General features: G+C 52.7%; 3 protein-coding genes across 3 annotated transcripts; 2 read left to right on the forward strand and 1 right to left on the reverse strand.

The window, feature by feature from the left end:
- Positions 1 to 3,485: 3,485 nt before the first annotated feature.
- Positions 3,486 to 5,881, forward strand: G6M90_00g070950 (uncharacterized protein; the record flags this gene model as incomplete). The annotated part of the gene is made up of 3 exons (XM_066130945.1): positions 3,486 to 3,591; positions 3,647 to 4,738; positions 4,800 to 5,881. 3 exons carry the CDS (start codon positions 3,486 to 3,488, stop codon positions 5,879 to 5,881), a joined length of 2,280 nt encoding a protein of 759 aa, XP_065986982.1.
- A 1,731-nt stretch (positions 5,882 to 7,612) lies between these two features.
- G6M90_00g070960 (uncharacterized protein) lies at positions 7,613 to 10,649 on the reverse strand (the record flags this gene model as incomplete). Its single annotated transcript, XM_014690475.1, has 6 exons — positions 7,613 to 7,834; positions 7,952 to 9,436; positions 9,516 to 9,701; positions 9,772 to 10,275; positions 10,339 to 10,393; positions 10,480 to 10,649. The coding sequence occupies 6 exons, from the start codon at positions 10,647 to 10,649 to the stop codon at positions 7,613 to 7,615; spliced, it is 2,622 nt and encodes an 873-aa protein (XP_014545961.1).
- Positions 10,650 to 15,087: 4,438 nt separating this feature from the next.
- Positions 15,088 to 17,325, forward strand: hoxX (Hydrogenase maturation factor HoxX; the record flags this gene model as incomplete). Its single annotated transcript, XM_014690474.1, has 1 exon — positions 15,088 to 17,325. One exon carries the CDS (start codon positions 15,088 to 15,090, stop codon positions 17,323 to 17,325), a length of 2,238 nt encoding a protein of 745 aa, XP_014545960.1.
- Positions 17,326 to 17,995: the final 670 nt, after the last annotated feature.

Genomic DNA, 17,995 nt, shown 5'->3' on the forward strand with positions numbered 1-17,995 from the left:
GGGGCTGCGGCTCGCCATTGCGAGTAGGGGTGGTTGAGGATAAATTCCGGCTGAGAAAGTATTCCATTGAAGCCAACCGACTAGTTCTAGCCTCGGAGTTTTTTGGTGTCCGTTCTGGAGCTGTCTTGATTCTTTCACTCGGAAGACGGCATATTTGTCTCCGCAGTAGGCTCGGATTTGCTGTGCAGGTTTTGCTTGATGACGAACAGCCGTTCCAGTGTAACAGAATTTCGGATGAAAGTGGCGGGTAAATGAGAACATCGGGGTGCACAGAGACGCATCTCCACACCACGTGGGATTACGGGATGTAGCTAATAGGCATTTGATGAACGAGCGGCTACAATGTGAAGAGCTCAATTTAAAGTGTCATTCAAGAATCCATTGAAAGCAGACGACTTGTCCTAGAATTTGGACCAAGTAGACTTCTGATGGCGTGACACTGATTCATTACATACAATAGGAAGGCGCTGTCTTCCATTTCTCCTTCCAAACGTTTGTACACGCTGTACTCATTCCACGACATGGACCCACGGATGCCGGCAACGTGGAAATGGAAGGAGCCAAAAGGCCAGGAAGCCACAAATCCGTCCCGTAGGACTCTGATCCTCTGCTGGCCCCTGATCCAGTATTGTTCTCGTTTGCAACGTCCTGTTTGTCCCAGATGCAGTTTCAGCAATCATTCAATGCAGCAGGACGTGGCCACCTCGTCGAAGCAGGCATAGCCGACCAAACCCTTGAGCACGGACGCCATCCCCGTGGCCGGGCTATCAAGGCTTCGAACTTTGACAAACCGTGCTGCCCAGACCCAGGATCGTGCAGATCACATTGACCGTCAGTTGGTCTGCGCTCTGACAATGGCCAACGTTCAACATTCAACATCTAGCATTTGGCGTCTCAAGCCCGAGCGAGCTAAGCGGGCTACAACCACGCCGGTAACAAAATGTCTTTGGACACGGAAAGGAGCCAATAACGATGCGTTCTGACCCTGGTAACTATGCATCCAGAACTGTTCCGACACGACTAAGGCCCTGGTCGTCGAAGCTCCAGAAAACTCTTCCCCCCTCCCCCCCAATCGAGGTGGTGCAAGGGCCCTGTGGTGGCTGTTGAAGATTCGTCCGTGGCCAGAATTGTATGCTGCACTCGCGCAAGATACATACATAGATCATATGGTCGTACGGCTCTCATTCGTCTCTCCTGCCTGTACCCATGCTGAACCTGATTTTAGAAGCAGCCTGTCGATATCGGATGTGTTTGAGCATACGCGGGGAGCAAAATCCTACAACCATGGCACATGAAGACTGCCGATCCCGTAGACGGGTCTCTTTGGTCCAAATCTGCGAGTGCCCACACCTCGTCCTTGGTTTGCCATCGGTCCAAGACATTCCAATAATCCGTCCAGGCACTCTTTCTTGCAATCTGAAATCTTGACTTGGTCGGCCCATTAGACCGATTCTCCGTGTACATCTGGTAAATGTACATCCATCCATCCATCAGGTATCCGGCCCACGCTCGGACTCACCACACGGAAAATGTCTTTACCTGGTGCCAAAGCGCCTGAGGGGCACCATTCACACAACATTGTGCCTTTACATGTAGGTCTGCAGCCCGCGATTATGTCTCGTGCCATGTTTGTAGACAGACTGTCACTTTCCTCCCACCTCTGTCTATATCATCATTGGCAATATTGGTGGTTCTTGGGAGGTTTGCAAGAAATTCCCGGCCATTATTCTCCACACCTTCTCTGCCTGACTCAATACTATTAACGCCACGAGAGGACAATAGAATTTTTGCCTATTTCCTTGTTTAATGTCTTTCTTTATGATCCCACGGAGAGTATCTAGATGCTCCTTATGAAGTCCGGTACAGGTTGACTGGATGGTAACACGGTACCACAAACCTCGCATTGGATGCTTGGCAACCTGAAGGATGAACTGATGCCATTGTCTGGTAAGCAACGCTCCCACCACTCTTTTATACAATTCTCCTCATGACGCTGAAAGGGCAGCCTCCTGAGCCGCTCCGCCCCGGTGTGTCTGAATACAATACTATTTTGTGAGACTACAATAGGTATGGTATGAAGTACTAGCAGCGGTGGTGATTTCATGCGGGTCCCTGAACATTGCATTGTTAGTCGTTTCTACTCTGCAGGAACGCCCGCAATACCTGACCTGGTCCTGACACTACTGGTGGCTGTGATGCGGAAGAGCTTGCAACAGCATCATCCGCCAAAAACCACTGGATGGCTGCAGATGGCTCCCTGACTCCCTAGGTATGTCAGCATTCTCTTGTTCGAACAAAGAGGAAGCGAAGCGGTGTTGGCAGCCCGTTGGATGGTGTTAATTGGCTGTTAGTTTTTGGTGTGGCTGCCAGCCACTTGTTGAACAAGTCTGGCTATTGACTGTGACCGCTTTTGAAGTTGAAGGACGGCCTCTCATGCCTGGCGATGTCCAGGTCCCTGACTCATCCGGGTCATCCATCCTTGTCCAGTTGTGGTGTTCCCACCTGCAAGACCTCATCGTCCCTCAAACCATCGGTTCTACTCCGTGGGGCGGTTCCCGAGGGCTCGCTCCCTCACCTTCAATGTTTGGTAACTAGCTCAAACTCTCTGGTAGACTGGGCCTACCGCAAATGCTGAGATGGGGCTGTTGCAGGAGAAGAGGCCACCTTGGCGTATTTCGTACTTGAGCATACAGAACGTGTGATTAGGAGGCCGCCACGCTTCCAACCCAAGTTTCGTCCACTCTTGCGCGCTCGCAGTCGCAGAACTGCGCACGCAAGAAGTTTAGTTAGTGCTGCTCGATGCACACCCATCCCGAGAGGCAGGGACACCCACATCTCAGGTGACGGGGACAATGTCGGGCTGCGGAGGCGTGTTCCCCGTGGAGAATGCGCTTTGGGCTTTGCCCTCAAGATGGGCATGCACGACATGTGCCTAGAGTCAGCTTTGGCTATCACCGCTACAGCGCTGCAACATTGTTACAGCAGGCACCCCTGGTCAAGGGGCACGACCGTGGCGACGCTGGGTCAGTCATGTCCATCAATCCATTCAATGTCTCGCCAAGAGGCTCAGGTTATTATGTGGGCAAACGTCACCGGGGCCCATCGCACCTCTCGGCAACACACCCATCCACTTGTGCGGTCTGATGTCGGTTGCCGCCATCTGTTTTAGTCGAATCTGTATGACCAGCGAAAGACAGTGCAGGGCGGGCTTTGTATCAAGTATAGCCATCCTTGCCATATATTTCTGTGCCGTCACCCCGTCGTGACGCGAAATGTGTGCTCTTCTACTCAAGCACTCGCTACTACGTTTATGACGACAGCTTACCTGGCGGGCCTCGCTGTGCTCATGTTCTAGCGCGAGGTTCATGCAAGAATAAAGACGCCTTACATTCTTACCAGTGCGTTAGCGAAGCTGTCCTGTCTTCATTGAACCCTTCGGTCGTACGCATCTCCCCAACCTATGGCATACTTAGCGAAGGCGTGCCATGGGGTTCCTAAACTTCCTGACCCGGCGATCGAGGGAGGATGGGGGATCAGAAAGCTCCTTTGGGCTCCAAAATGGTAATCCGTTAGCTTCAGCTTCAGTACCAAGTAAGCTCTTTCAACACCTACTGCGGTTTAGGACGTGCTCACAATTCGCTTGCAGGTGTCGCGCTGCAAAGCCCGGTAACACGACGGCCTCTAGAAAAGCTGCAAAAAAATCCAGTCAACACCAGAAGGAGGCAGAAATTGACCAGGTCGACGAAGCCGTACTTGTTGGGAGCCCTCAGCGACCGACCAGGCACGCCCAACTCAGAGGGCTGGCCAGGCTTGGTGAGACCGCCTTCAAGCAGGAGTAAGACGTGTCTGATCGCCGACTCGGAAACCGCATCATTGGCCCCATCCAGCCTATCTATTACTGCTTCCAGGTCATATTCATCTATGCGAACCTCCGGATATATCGATCTTCTCGATGCACAAGGCGGACTTAGGCCATACGACTTCCGCGCTCGCGTCCAAGCCGCTGGAGTAAGAGATTACGGCGAAGATGTTGCGGAACGGAACATGGGTGAGAATGGGGTTGATGTCCGAAGCACTGCTGCGAAACGGTTCTATGAGCAAAAGAAACGAACCTCTGTAACGACACTGTCCAATCTGAGCCATATTTTGGATGCGGATGCTTCGACATGCGCTGGTAGTGAAGCGGGCGATATGAGCCACATTGAAGGTTCAGTATATTCGTCAACCAGATCTTTATCCAGGCTTTCGATGGAGCCAAGGCAAGAAGTCAGCGGAGTGGTTGCCGGCATACCTACAGCGCGTGAAAATAATAAGAGAGCAGCCAAGTCCAGCAACCTTGCACCCAAAGGGACACCGGAGCTGCGCAGTTCTCACAGAGACCAATTTCTTGCATCCGAAGCTAGCCACATGCAACATCACAACAATCGAAGCACTTCCCGTGGACGATCCCTGTCAGCCAGACATTGGATCTCAACCGAACAACCGATCGCTGGTAAGACGCGAAACGACGGTTGGGAGTCCCGGCATCTCAGTGCCGAATCACGAACCAGGTCCATATCACCTCCTTCTGTTCCTCGATATCGACCAGGCAGCAGCATGACTACCATGCGCGAAGAGGATGACCTCCCCAACTCCAATTCGCAATCTGTCCTACGGAGACATGACTTTCAGAATGACAATATTGAGGCCAGACAGAAATCGGATGACGAACAGTCTGAGTACAACATTCCATCGTCAAGTAAGTGACAGTTTCTTTTCACCTGGGATGTCTTTGTAACTCAATGCTTATTTTCTTTTAGACCGTACTCATTTGCCGTATAACTTGGATGTTGGTCAAGCCGCTCCGCTGCAATACCCACCAGACTGGCAAATTGCAATCCAGCGTGCAGTTGAAGAATCTCTAGCCAAGCTGCCGCTGTCAGCAGATCTCCAGGCACTCCTTGAATTGTCACAAAGCGGGATTCCACTTGATGATATCCTCCAAAGAGTTCCCTTGCACCACTCATTACATCAAGGCTCCATTATGAGTACGACACCAACAACGGATTTATCTGACTACGCAAGCAGCCATACTGGCCGCCCTCACAGCCGGCACACTGCAACTACCTCTATTGATTCTTCTGCTAGAATTGATGTGCATAATAAGAAAGCATTGAGCACTCAAGAAGACAAAAGCCTCGCAGGGGATCAGTATCAAAGTTCTCCATATCTCACGCCAGTAGAGGACGAGGGACCCTTGATTACAGAGACATCAACTGCCCCGACTTCTCAACCTCGAACGACACCGGATGTTAAGAAGAGCACTGGGAACAATGGCATCACGCAAGTTGAGGAGTATGAATGCTTGACATCGGATTACTCTGATGTTGATTCCTTTACTGAGAGACGCAGACAAGTGCTGGACGATGACGAGACCAAACTATTCAACGATGGGGGGTTTGGGGATATCGGCAACAATCTTCCCGGTATTGCGAGCCCACGGGAACGTAAGAATTGTACGGTTTGCATTATCCTGGCTAACCTGCAGGGGCGTCCTGTACAAACAGAGCTGTGCACGCATGAGGGATCAATGACACGGAAGCAACGTCTTCGGGCGTTGGGGTACGATTACGACTCGGAGGAGAGTGATACAGAACGAGACCCAGGACCGGTCAAAGGCCGCACCAGAACTAAGAAGCTTACCGTTGGGAGTAACGGCGGTCTGCGTCGCCTAAAACTTGTGGATGACCGCATTGATGAAGATAGCGAGGAAGAGCGGGGCGAAACCGCGTCGGCCAAGAACCGCCCAGAGCTTAGAAGGAAACCCAAGTTTCCGAACGGAAGAATAGGTCCTGTTTTGCGACAAGAAGGCGAAGCAGGGAATATTACTGACACGGAATAAACCCAATGGGCCTGGAGCAACAGCCTGGCTGTCAAGGCTCTTGCCATGTTATTTCAACGTTTCACCGTCACTTTCTTTCCTCTTTTCTTTTGCAGATATTTCTGGTACCAAAAGATGGTGGGCACGTCATTTACACGCAACTCGGAAGGTCTACATTTTTTTGGTTTTTTCTTTCTTTTTTCTTTGTCTTTTTCTGTCCGATTTTAGCGATGCGTATGGGGGAATCGGCGGACTTGGTGGAATGACCACCACTTATACCCAAAACAACTTTTCTTTTTCCTCGTTTTACTAGTATACAATACATACTCGGTTGCACATTCAAATTCTAGACCAAGATGAAGACTCATGCGTCCTTTTTCTCACCCGGTGATACTTGATGAGACTGTACGCGTACCGCGGGCACAGGTACACTGTACAACGCGCACAGGACATGGCATACTTGGGACGGGAAGAAACCGGCACAAGGACGGAAAGGAATGTACACGCTGCATCGCTGGCTCAACTCCCAAGAACTCAATTTTCTGTAGTCGAATCGCGACATCCCTGCAGAGAGACCTACTCAGAGGCAGCTACGCTCCCGCCTACTTGGTCTGCGGGCAATTCGTGAAATCTCTCGATTGCAGTTCTGGCCAACCAACCACTCCGTACGCGATTACAATCACAAAATAGATTGGCCTTCCTGGCATGCACTATCGTTCCCCCCCCAAGCCACACCTACTCCCCCCCTGCCATGGGAATCCAGACCACCGGGTCGCCTCTCCGACCAAGACAGATGAGCAAAAGCAAAAAGCACTGTGTTCCAGAGATCTGGGATCCGGGGGTTCCTGGCAAGCGGACCCGATAGGCCATTTTTTTCTCTCTCTGTCGATTGCAACCCAACGATTCCAGGGACATGGGTGCCTGCCATACGGATCGGCAGGACCGGACGGAAAACAAGGGGACCTGCGATCCCCCGGCGGAGAGAGAAGAACTGAGTGAGCCCCGGGGCGAGTAAAGGCCAGGCCATGCCAGGCCAAAAAGGAAAAGAGTTAACAACGGAAACCTTATCCCACTCGGGGAAAGCGCTAAATGGCCCCAGGAAAACCCGCGGAGAATGGCTGCGCAGTGGAAGCTGATTTGCTAGTTTATAGTTTATGCTTTTCAGCCGGGGGGTTATCTGGCCTAAAATACGAGCCATTGTGCTCAGCCGCCGTGCCTCTCCGCCTGCGTCCATTGTGGTGTTGCAAGACTAGCGAATTTTTTCCTCACGAAAGGGGCAAGTAGGACCGGGCAGAGGAGCACGACCCGATCCCCATCGTGGTCTTGCGTCACGTACGTGCGTTCCTTGATCGTGCCAAGCTCAACTAGACGTGCCCTGTACGACATCATCCTGGACCAGGACGGGGGGTGAGGAGGGAGGAGGAACACATGCAAGTGATGATCGATGGAGGATGCTGGCATAAGATTACATTGTTGCACAAACCACTTGAATCCGATCCCGAGGTGTTGCTTATATACCAAATCTTAATTCATTTGCATGAAGGGTTTTAAAATTTGTACAATGGTCTAATGTAAAAGGAATTTGCCTGACCCAGTGGTATAGTCCTGTTTGCCTGTTGCCCGTCCGTGTTGCCCGCCCAATAATTGTAACAAAGGAAAAACAAAAAATACAGAGATCTAACAAAATAAACGACATCTAATCATAAGTGTATACATTGAACGTGACGTACGACAACACGCGGGGCAGATGGTTTACATGCCCGCCCGCTTGTCTGCTTGCATGCTCAGAGTGAGCAGCTCGTCGACAAAGGCGGATTCCTCGCTCTTTGCTTGACTTGCCGTTTTGTTCTCGCCGGTGGCGGTGGCAATGTAGGTGTTTTCTGACTTGCTCTGGTTGTCGGCTCGCGAGCGAAGGGGCTTCAGCTCTGAGCCCTGTTGTTCAGGAGCATGAGGGTCGACTTCCCCTGGTTTTGTCTGTGGCGCGGATTGTCAGTTGGAATAATTACAAGATTTTGCTTAAACAGAATATTTGGAGCGAAGTAAAAAAGGGGGGGTAACTTCGGGGAAGCAAGTGGAACGATGGTGACGTACCTCATGAACATTGATCGACACTTCTTGTGATACCATGATACCGCCAAAGACATGAAACGGTTTGTCGTGACTTTTGTTCTTGGAAACATCCTTGGCGGCAGGGAGATGGCCGGGAGAGGAAAGCTTGAGGGACTCGTCAAAACTTCCGTCGTCGCCGTTGTACAGGGAGCTGGGATGCGAGGCCACCTTGGACAACTGCTCCTGGCTCTTGGTAGGCCCCAGCGGGGGCTCAGTTGCGGCTCGTCTTTGTCCTGGCATGTTGTGCCTGAACCTGCCGAGAGCTCGGGAGAAGTAGCCACTGCCGCCGCCGGCCAGAGGTGCAGCACTAAACTGGCTAGAAGACATGTCGTGCGCTGTTGACGACATGTCACGGTGGACCATGTGAGAAAACTCAATGTCGTGAGAAGAGCCCTCGTAGGTGAGCTGGCGCAACTTGAAGAAGTTCAGGGGCGTGAACTCGCACGTGTCCGAGAGGACGACGGCGTGGATGGGGAGAACGAGCTGGAAGGCAATGAGGGTGCACTTTGAAAGGGATTTGCTCCCGACGGTACGGGTGCAGGGCAGCTGGACTTCCTTAGGCAACAGGGTTGCCTCGTCAAAGGCTTCATCGCCCAGCAAATCTCGCAAGGCGGAGACGGCATCCCGGAGGGCGGCCACAAACAGCGCCTCCTGGGGGGAAATGGGCTTGTGATTCTCCAGTTTGAGCAGTATAGTGGCAAGAGCCATGCCGCGGATTGTGTTGAGGAATCCAGACTGTAAGGCGTCTAGTTGCTTGATGTGCAGGGGAACAGACGGTAGCAAGTTTCTGGCTGTCTTCTGAGCAAGCACGTCGAAGCCGCCTCTGTGAAGACGAGCGCGGACAGCAAACATGCCCACGTGGACGCCCTGGCCGAGTATGTTGGTCTTGTCCTTCTGGTTAGCCATGTTGCGTAGTCGAGCCTCCAGATCGGGCGTCTTGATCTGCATGCTGGATCGAATGGCGCCGACAACCTGGTGGACTTCAGCAAATCGGTACCCGGCCGCTTCGAGTTTCTCAACTTCTCGCTTGCTGTCAATCTTTCGGACGAGAAACATGAGACAGCCGCGTCCATATTCCTGGCCGTTGCTTTCGATGCCCTTTTCTGCCAGATTGAACTTGTCGTGAAGCATCCTGTGCCGAGGACCAGGAGCCTTGGATGAGTCGCCAGTAACAAGGATTTCGTCCCACAGAGTTCCAACTCCTTTGAGAGTCTCTCTGGTCTTTGCGGCGAGAGCGTCGGCAGTCACGCAGAACAGCTCTCGCAGGATTATGTCGTAGTCTTCCACGAGCACGCCATCATCCCCGACAAGTCTGACACCAGCTCTGCCAATGTGGCGCTCCTGTGCAAGAAAAGCGATATGGCTGGCCATCTTGCCCATGACTTTGGCAATGGTGTCCCAGTTTCGAGAAGCACGAAACATCCAGTGGAATAGAGGGTGGCCGGTGCTGAAAAAGTCGTCGTTGGACTTGTGGTTGTGTCAGTCATGGATGGACAAATAGTGTCTCTGAGACGAGAGAGACGATGAGATGGGCAACTAAACTAACCTTTGGCAAGTATGTGTCTGTAACGACCTCGCTGGGCAGGTAACCGTCTTGACTGACCATGATGCGGCCCTTGTCGTCAAAAACGCCCGCAGCCAGGACGACTTGCTGCGATTTGCTGGCGTAATCTCGTCGTACCCAACCGGAGTAGACGGCCATGCCGGTCATGACAATACCAGCGGCAATAGACTATTCCTTCCGAGTCAGCATGGACTGGCTCTCTTCCGTAGGCGCCCACGTTCCCAGAATGTAAACTTACCAGGCAAATGACGATGATCATGGCATCCTGGCGGGATACACCCTTGCCGCTGGTGTTCTTTATTAAAGTATATCGCGTCCCGACAGCCGCACACCAATGCATGCCCGACACTGCCCCAGCGAGAACCACGGCACAGCCCAATCTCTTCCACCAGGCACTGTTCCACGTATTTTCAAAGACAAAGAACAGTGCCAGGGAGACCAGACTAGCAAGGACCGAAATAACCACCGAGCCCACCAGATACGGGAGTTCATAAGAGGCGCTGTAGTTTCGGATGGAAGCATCGGCGAGGTAGTGCATGCCGGAAATGGCTCCTCCAGCGAGAAATCCGGCAAGCACGATTCGCCACCATTGAATTCGAACATTTCCACTGACGCCCAAGAATGCGAGGATGAGCACGAAGATGGGGACCAGCAGCGACATGACGGTCAGGGCGGTGGAGTAGGAGATCTGGAAGGCTTCCTGGCCGTCAAGCATGTAAATGGCTCGATTGCCGATGAAGTGCTAAGTGAGACATGTTAGTGACGAAGATGGAGGGGGATTCTGATTCAAAGTGTTGTAATGTACCATTGACCATATCGCAATGCCGCCCATAGCGATAGCCGCGCCGACAAGTAACAATCTGTACACCAAGGTCAGCAAAGCCACTATGAGTGAAGGACAAAGAAGAAGAAGAACAAGGGCGATGAATTGTCGATCAACACGCACAAGTTATGTTTTCCTCTATGAGACGTTCTCTTTCTGATCATCTCTAGACTGGTGCTTGTGCCGACCAAGCTAATGGCGAAACTCAAGCACACGAAGCCTCCATTGAAGGAATACGGCACCAACTTGCCCGCGTAGTCCTCCAATAGCTGCTCAGTCGAATTCGTAGCCATGCTGTCGGGTTTCTCGTCGTGTCTCACTCTATTTCGCCCATCAACGACGTGGAAGATGGCAGGGGAAGAGAAAGAATAAAGGTGGTGGTCAAACCATATGTATGTCCTAAACTCAAATTTAGACACAGCCGGGAGTTGATCCGAAAGGGGACAACTGCTTCCCAGTGTCTCATGAAACAAGAGCTACGGTACGGAGTACTTATGTATGTATGTGAGGGAACGGGGGCCGGCCCACGGGAATGTGTGTAGGATACAACGTATTATAATGATTGGTTAGGTATAGGGAACACGAAGGCTCGACTAGCCGGCCGGGACCATAGATTGCCTTGCATGATGAATGGGAAACGACTGGTATAGGAAATTAGTCGTCCGATGTGGTTCACACTTCTGTGTATCATCCGCGCGGCAATAGACCGAGTGGAGAGGCATCCAAAGTCACGCACAGGTCGCGCGAGTCCGCTTTCCCGATTTAAGGTGACGGGATTGGAAAGCACATGAAGATGAAGAGCTGAGTAGTAAGTAGTGGTGGTATACAGGGAACTGACGATTTCTCTCTTGTTGAGGCTATGGCTACTGGGAGGAGTTTGGGCCTCCAGCCCGTACCGGCAAGTGGATGTGAACGTGATCGAGGCTGGCCCACGAAGCAAGCCTAACCAGGGGTTGACGAAAGAGATCCAACCAACCAGAGTACATGGCCGTACATGGTTCTCTACCGTGACAACGGTTTCCCCTGCCGCCCTCCACCAGTAGTGCCGGGGGTGGATCTGGGAGGGTTGCTTTGGAGGCAAAGAGGGTCGAGAAGGTTTGCGAACTCTTGGGACGATCCGCGGCCTGGGTCGCTGTTATTCGTCTGTTCCATCGCTTGCCCCTGGTAAACCGAGGCCCTGGTAACGAAACTACGCAGGTGTGGCTGTCAAACCTTACCGACAAACGCTCCAGCTCAGCCAGACAAGGCGAGAAAAGCCACAACTTGACCAAACCACTTTCGGGCGGCCTGGTCCAAGGCACGGCCCCTTGTTTACGCAAAGACTCAGTACCAAGCGTATAAAGAAACGGACGAGTCGCCCAAGAGAGAATGGGGCATGTGCAAGGTACATACAGATTGCATACAAGGCGAGTTTTCCAAGGCACACACACAGCCGAGTACAGACAGGCAAGATGGCTTGTTCGTACAGCTGAATCGGGTATAAAGAGCCTAGCCTGAAGCTGAATTCTCGCCGCAAATTGTACAGCCCGAGAGGTGAAGGCGGGTTCAAAAGCAAATAACTCGATCCTGCTTAGCCGCGGACGTTGCAGAGGTTGTTGCGACGCAGTGACAAAAGCAACTCTTGATTAATAAATGTCGCACCCTGCTTCTTTTGCCCAGCAACTCCACTCAAACGATTGCGGGCAACCGAGGAGGAAGCATTAAAATAAAAAAACAAAGGTGGAAAAAGTAAAACCCGCGAGAACAATGGCAAACGCTGGGTCTGGAGACTACGGAGTACCGTCCCCCAATCTTGCTGTGGTGAGGGGTGAAAAAGAGTTCCAGCCTCAGGCACAGACACACACACACCCACTCACACCAGACAGCGAGAGGTCTTGAAGAGTCAATACAATAGCGGAGGCACAGATTCTGCAACAGCCTGACCATCTGGATCAAGCATCATTGTCGGCTATGGCGAGCGCCTGATGAGAGGCAGACGATGGCTTTTTCGACCCTACGACTCGTACAGGAAGCGATTGTTGCTCAATTGGGCTTAAGGACCGTGCAGTTGCATCCCGGCCCCAAACGGTCCCTGAGTGTTAACGCCACGATTTGGCTTCGACCCTGTACGAGTCGAGGGCGCAGAGTATGCGTGCACTACTACAAGTACGAGCCGGTGATGACATGACATGATTTTGCGCCGCTCAGGTCCCGTCCAGAAAGCTTGCGAGTCTTTCGTCGCCTGCTTTTGGTGAGGCGCGGCTGTGGGTTAGGGGAATCGAGAGGCGACCCTTTTCGTTTCGTTTCGTTTCCTTTCTTTTTCCCTTTTTCGACACCCAGTTTACTAATTACTATCTTGCCCCCTTTTTAGTGACAAGCCTGGCCCTTGGGTTTCTGGACAAACGAGAAATGCACCAAGTAATCAACTTGAAGGGTTCGTTGGTTCGCCTCAATGCAACCTCGCATCGACGCGGGCCTGCCAGAATAGTAATTATGCATGCAGATGCTGGTGCTAGCCGACGCCGGCTCCATGTTTCCCTGCCGTCCATGATACCCTTGATCTTGAACAAGTGACTGTGTCTGAGGCTGAGTCGCAACTCGTCAAGCAAACACCTTCTCTCGACGTCGTCAACGCCCAAGCGCCGATCGTCATGTTCCAAGACAATGCCGCGTTTGACATCTGTCTGTCGCAGCATGTTCCTAACTGGGGTTACTCTCAGACCTCTGATTCTTCACATAAGCTCCTGTGAATCGTCTCCATGCTCTTGGCAATGGCTTCTCGGCAAACAGGTCATCGCCGCCAGTCAATGGTCGAGGTGTGCCTATCGTCACTGCGACCCAATAGTCCAGGCGAGTATACTTGACTAGCACTGGCCCAGTGTTGTGTTGCCCATTGGTGAGAACAGACGATAGCGGAGAGATGGGGACAAAGAACAGAAAGTCGGCTTTCTTTTCCACTCCAAGTCAAGACTCAAGACTAGGCCCGCGCAAGTCCGGTTGTTTTGTCATTGGCGCCAAGCTCCAGAAACTATTGAATGCTGTAGGTAGGCCAGATATATACTACTTTGTATGGTAGTATTTTGTCACGTCAGGCGGCAGAGGCCCGGCATTCTTTGTGGCAGTATGGCGTGCACAAGCGTACCGCATGGTGGAGGATGGAAAAGGAAGTGTCAATATGACAAAAGCAACCCAACAAGCCAAAAAAAAAAAAAGCAAGGTTCAGTCGCGTGCCCCAGACCATTAATTGATGCTTTGGATGAGCATTCGCAGGCCGGAGTATCATAACTTGATTATTTTTGTTCTCTGTGATGACTCGTTATGAAGTTTATTAGTGCTTATAGTTTGTGATTCCTCACGACGCGAAGCATCATCAACCGTACGGGGTAGACGATGAGAGTCGACCCATGTAAGCTTTCTCTTGCTCTCGCCTACCCACGCCACCGCTCTTCAGCTGTCAAAATAGCCTGGCCCCGGCCCTTTCACCAAAAGACGCCCCACCGTCTCCATTAATGTCTTGAATGTGCCTGGCCCATCAACGTACACCAGTTGACACGTCCATCAACGTACACCAGTTGACACGTCCATCAGGTAGCCATCTTCAACGGCCTCTGCCTCGAGCTTGACTTGTCTCAACCCTGGCCCCTGGCCCCTCAGTTTGGCAACATAAGGCCTAATACAGCAATTCAGGTCATCCATTACCGGAAACCATCTACACAGACTGGCCTGAGAAACGTCTTCTCACCGTGGACGGGCGCGTTGGGGTCCCACTGCCAGCACTGGGCATGGCCTGATCTGTTTCAAAGCCCTCCGAAACCACACATGCGGCTGTAGAGCTCACAGACACGCACGGTCAGAAAACAATGTCAACTGTCGTCTTTTTCTTTTGTTTCATTGTCCCTTTCCCCGGCCCATCCCCGCTTTTCTTGTCGACGGTCCGTGCTGGAGACAAAGCCGTGGGTCCCCCGACCGCAACATCATGGCCTTCGGGGCTATCGTTGATGGCACAGACTGGCTGGGAGAGGTGTGCCTGTTTCGTGTGCGTCTGTCAGACGGCTAGACTCTGGGGAATTGCATGAGCAAGGCCGGGCTGACACGCCCATCCACACGCTACGGCGTCGACTAAAGACATTTGGCGAGTCCTGGGCATCACCCATTGGTGGCCGTCAAGGGAAGGGAAGCCAAGGGAGCCAAGGGAGTGCCAAAGACGATCGAGATGGATAGTCACCGGGGCCCCTCTCATCCAAGCTCCCAGGCCATGTCTATATTATACGCGGATTTGGAAAGAATTGGAGCCCGTCTACTCCGTATGCATACACATCTATTCATATATATATTGTAGTCCCTGTGTCACATCTCGGTTAAATCCAACGCCACCGTTCCACCTCGTGCTGGGCCTGTAAGTGATCAATTCCCACGTAGCCGTGCTGGAATCTATTTCTCAAGCATACATACATATTATTTTCTCTTCTCGAACCCCGGATACACTATCCTTTTTTAGACTTGTACCACCATCGTTTCACCCAAAAACAACACTTGTCGCCAATAACATCCCACGCCAAACTCCACGACCACAGATGATTAATACGCCACCGGCCAGACATTCGGACAAGATCGATCAATCCTTCCACCTGCATATGTGGTCGACCTAGTTGAGGAAGAATCAAGGAAGAAGAAGGAAACAAGGGGGAAAAGGAACCAAGAACATCGCCAGGCAAGCATTCGGCGAACACAACATCACCCCCCTTGGCCAGCATGAAGATCCTCTTCCTCTGTACGGCGCACAACTCGCTCTCGCAGCGGCTGTTCCTCGTTCTATCGCGGAAGCATTCCATCACCGTTGAATATGCCTTGTGTGCAGAGAAGATGATTGAGGCAGCCGATTTGGCCAAGCCACATCTCATCATCTGCCCCTTCCTCACGTCTCTGGTGCCGCAGCAAATCTACGAGACGTATCTGACCCTCATTGTACACCCCGGGCCTCCAGGGGATGCCGGGCCTAGTGCCCTCGACTGGATGCTGATGGGTGACGACGGCACCGTGGCAGACAGTCAACAATTACTGCGCGAAAACCGCTTCAACCCCGTAGGAAGAAGTCACTGGGGCGTCACGGTTCTGCAAGCCATTGCCGAGTTTGATAAAGGCCCCGTGTGGGCCTTTGATCAGTTCCCCGTCAACATCAATGACACCAGCGTAACCAAGTCGAGTCTGTATAGGGGCCCGGTGACACAGGCTGCCGTTGCTGCAACGCTGGCTGCCATTGATAGAATCGAGGCCGCCGCGTCTTTGGCACCTACCCCCGTTGGAGCGCCTCTGTCGCCTCCCACAACTCCGAGGCCCGATGGCACCGGCTCGAGCGTGTCGAGAAACACCTCCCCCAGCCTCTCTGCAGACAAGGAGTTTGCACAACTGTCAGTCACCACGTCGGAGCCGTTTCTCGGCGGCAAAACACATCACAGGCCGCTCCTCAAGGCATCAGACAGGCAGTTTGACGTCAGAAAGCACACCGCCTCGGCGATATCTCGAAGGATCCGCAGTGCCGACTCCCAGCCCGGCTGTCTGAGTGACCTGTTTGGCCCCAAGCTGTATCTGTACGGCGGCATCATCGAGAACCCGACCCTGCTCTCCTCCAACAGAGGCCATATTGCACCGGGCAGCATCATTGCCGTCCGGGACGAGGCGGTCTGCGTTGCCACCTGTGACAACAAGGGCATCTGGATCACACACGTGAGACGAGTCAAGGCCAAGACGGACGCTGCATTGTGGCCAAAGGTTCCTGCCACGTCGGGCCTCGAGCAGCTTGGTATTTCTACCGGCAGCCCGTCGACCTGGTTCCATTCGCTGCTCCCCCAGACACAGCCGGAGGAGTGGGCAAGGTCGTACCACGACACCTTCCAGGAGACTTGGGTACACTTGGTAACCGACGGCCACAAGCAAATTGCCTACTTGTACTTTGAGTTTTACAACGGCGCCATGAGCACAGAACAGTGCAGGCGCATGGTCCGGTGCCTCGAGTACATCCTATCCACGACCGACGGCCCGAACCAGAGCCTGCCCCTGGCGGCCGTGGTGCTCATGGGCGGCAGCTCGTACTTCAGCAACGGCATCCATCTCAACGTCATCGAGTCGGCGGCCGACCCTGCGCTGGAGTCGTGGTACAACATCAACGCCATCAACGACATTGTCGAGAAGCTCCTCCTGGACCTGCCCGCCCGTGGCGTCACCACAATCTCGGCCATCAGGGGCAACTGCGCCGCTGGCGGCGTCGCGCTGGCGGCGGCCTGCGATGTCGTCGTGGCGGGAGAGCACGTCGTGTTGAATCCAGCGTACAGGGCGCTGGGGTTGAACGGATCTGAACTCCACAGCGTCAGCTATCTCGGACGCTGCGGCGCCGAGGGAGCCAAGGCGGCTCTGCGTTCCATGACGCCACTGAGCGCAGACGACGCCCGGGGCATGGGTCTCGTCGACCACGTCCTGCGCGTGGCCCCCGACGCCCTCGACGCCGCTGTGCGAGCCCACGTCGAGGGCTTGTTCCCTCCCGGCAAGAAGCGTGGCCTGGCGCCGTCGGCCAAGGCCGGCGCTTGGAAGCGCAACGTGGACACGTCTCCAGCGGGCTTGGCCCTCGCCCGCGCGGCTGAGCTGGGCCAGATGTCGATGGACTTTTGGAGTGCCCGGTCCGAGAGATACCACTCTCGCCGGAGGGACTTTGTGCGCAAGGTGAAGCCGTCGTCGACGCCGCTGCGGTTTGCGACGCACCGAAGGGAGAAGGGCATGATGGATGAAGAGGAACGGGACACGTTTGACTCGGTCGAGTGGTTTGTGGAGAAGTCCATGTGCAGTCTGAAGAGGGATATTTCAGACAGAATGGTGCAGTTGATAAAGGACTTTTCCAGAAGTGGTGATAATTTCGAGAGAAGCAACATCCGGAATGACGACGCGAAGGTTGCGGCCAGCACGAGCACGACGCTGTTTGGCTGCTATTATAATCCCTAATGAGGACACATGGAGCCACTCCGGACTACATACAATATAACCCCTGAAAGTTTAGCCATGTGTGACATTAGTGAGTAGGGCCAGCTGTCAGGTTATTTATTAACAGCTGTCAGAGTAAGCCACGTATTTTTTCTAGAAAAACTAATAAAATAATATAAGAAGAATAAAAGAAATATAAACCCTAATAAAAAGTACTAATCCTTTTATATAAACTATGTGATGCTTTTAGTACCTTTTACTTTACTTCCTGTATCCCTTATTTTTTTACAGGCACCGTATTGGGCCCTTAGCCCCTGCAACCTCCACTGGAAGTCACGGGTGGCTAAACTTACAGGGGTTGGATTGTATGTACCAGGACCGGTTCATGCATATATTTTTTTTTTTAATTATTGCTCTAGCCTAATGATACCTCTACTTTGTTTTCTCGCTTATCAATCCACGCCACGTCCTGTCTTGTCATGTCTTGAATAAGTACGTACCTGGTAGACGGCTTTATGCTTTCAATATTTCTCGCATTTGTGTCAGCGTTAACATTGAACTGATCCCCCCTGCCGTCGTCCTCTTGCTATAGGGTAGGGGACTTGTCTGGCGCCCCACTGCATCATGAAGCTTACTTACTTCCAGGTTCGAGCTGCGATGTGACACCAGCTTTCGTCGGACCCCAATTCAC

Source organism: Metarhizium brunneum, chromosome 4 (assembly GCF_013426205.1).
Source record: "Metarhizium brunneum chromosome 4, complete sequence".
Taxonomy (NCBI): domain Eukaryota; kingdom Fungi; phylum Ascomycota; class Sordariomycetes; order Hypocreales; family Clavicipitaceae; genus Metarhizium; species Metarhizium brunneum.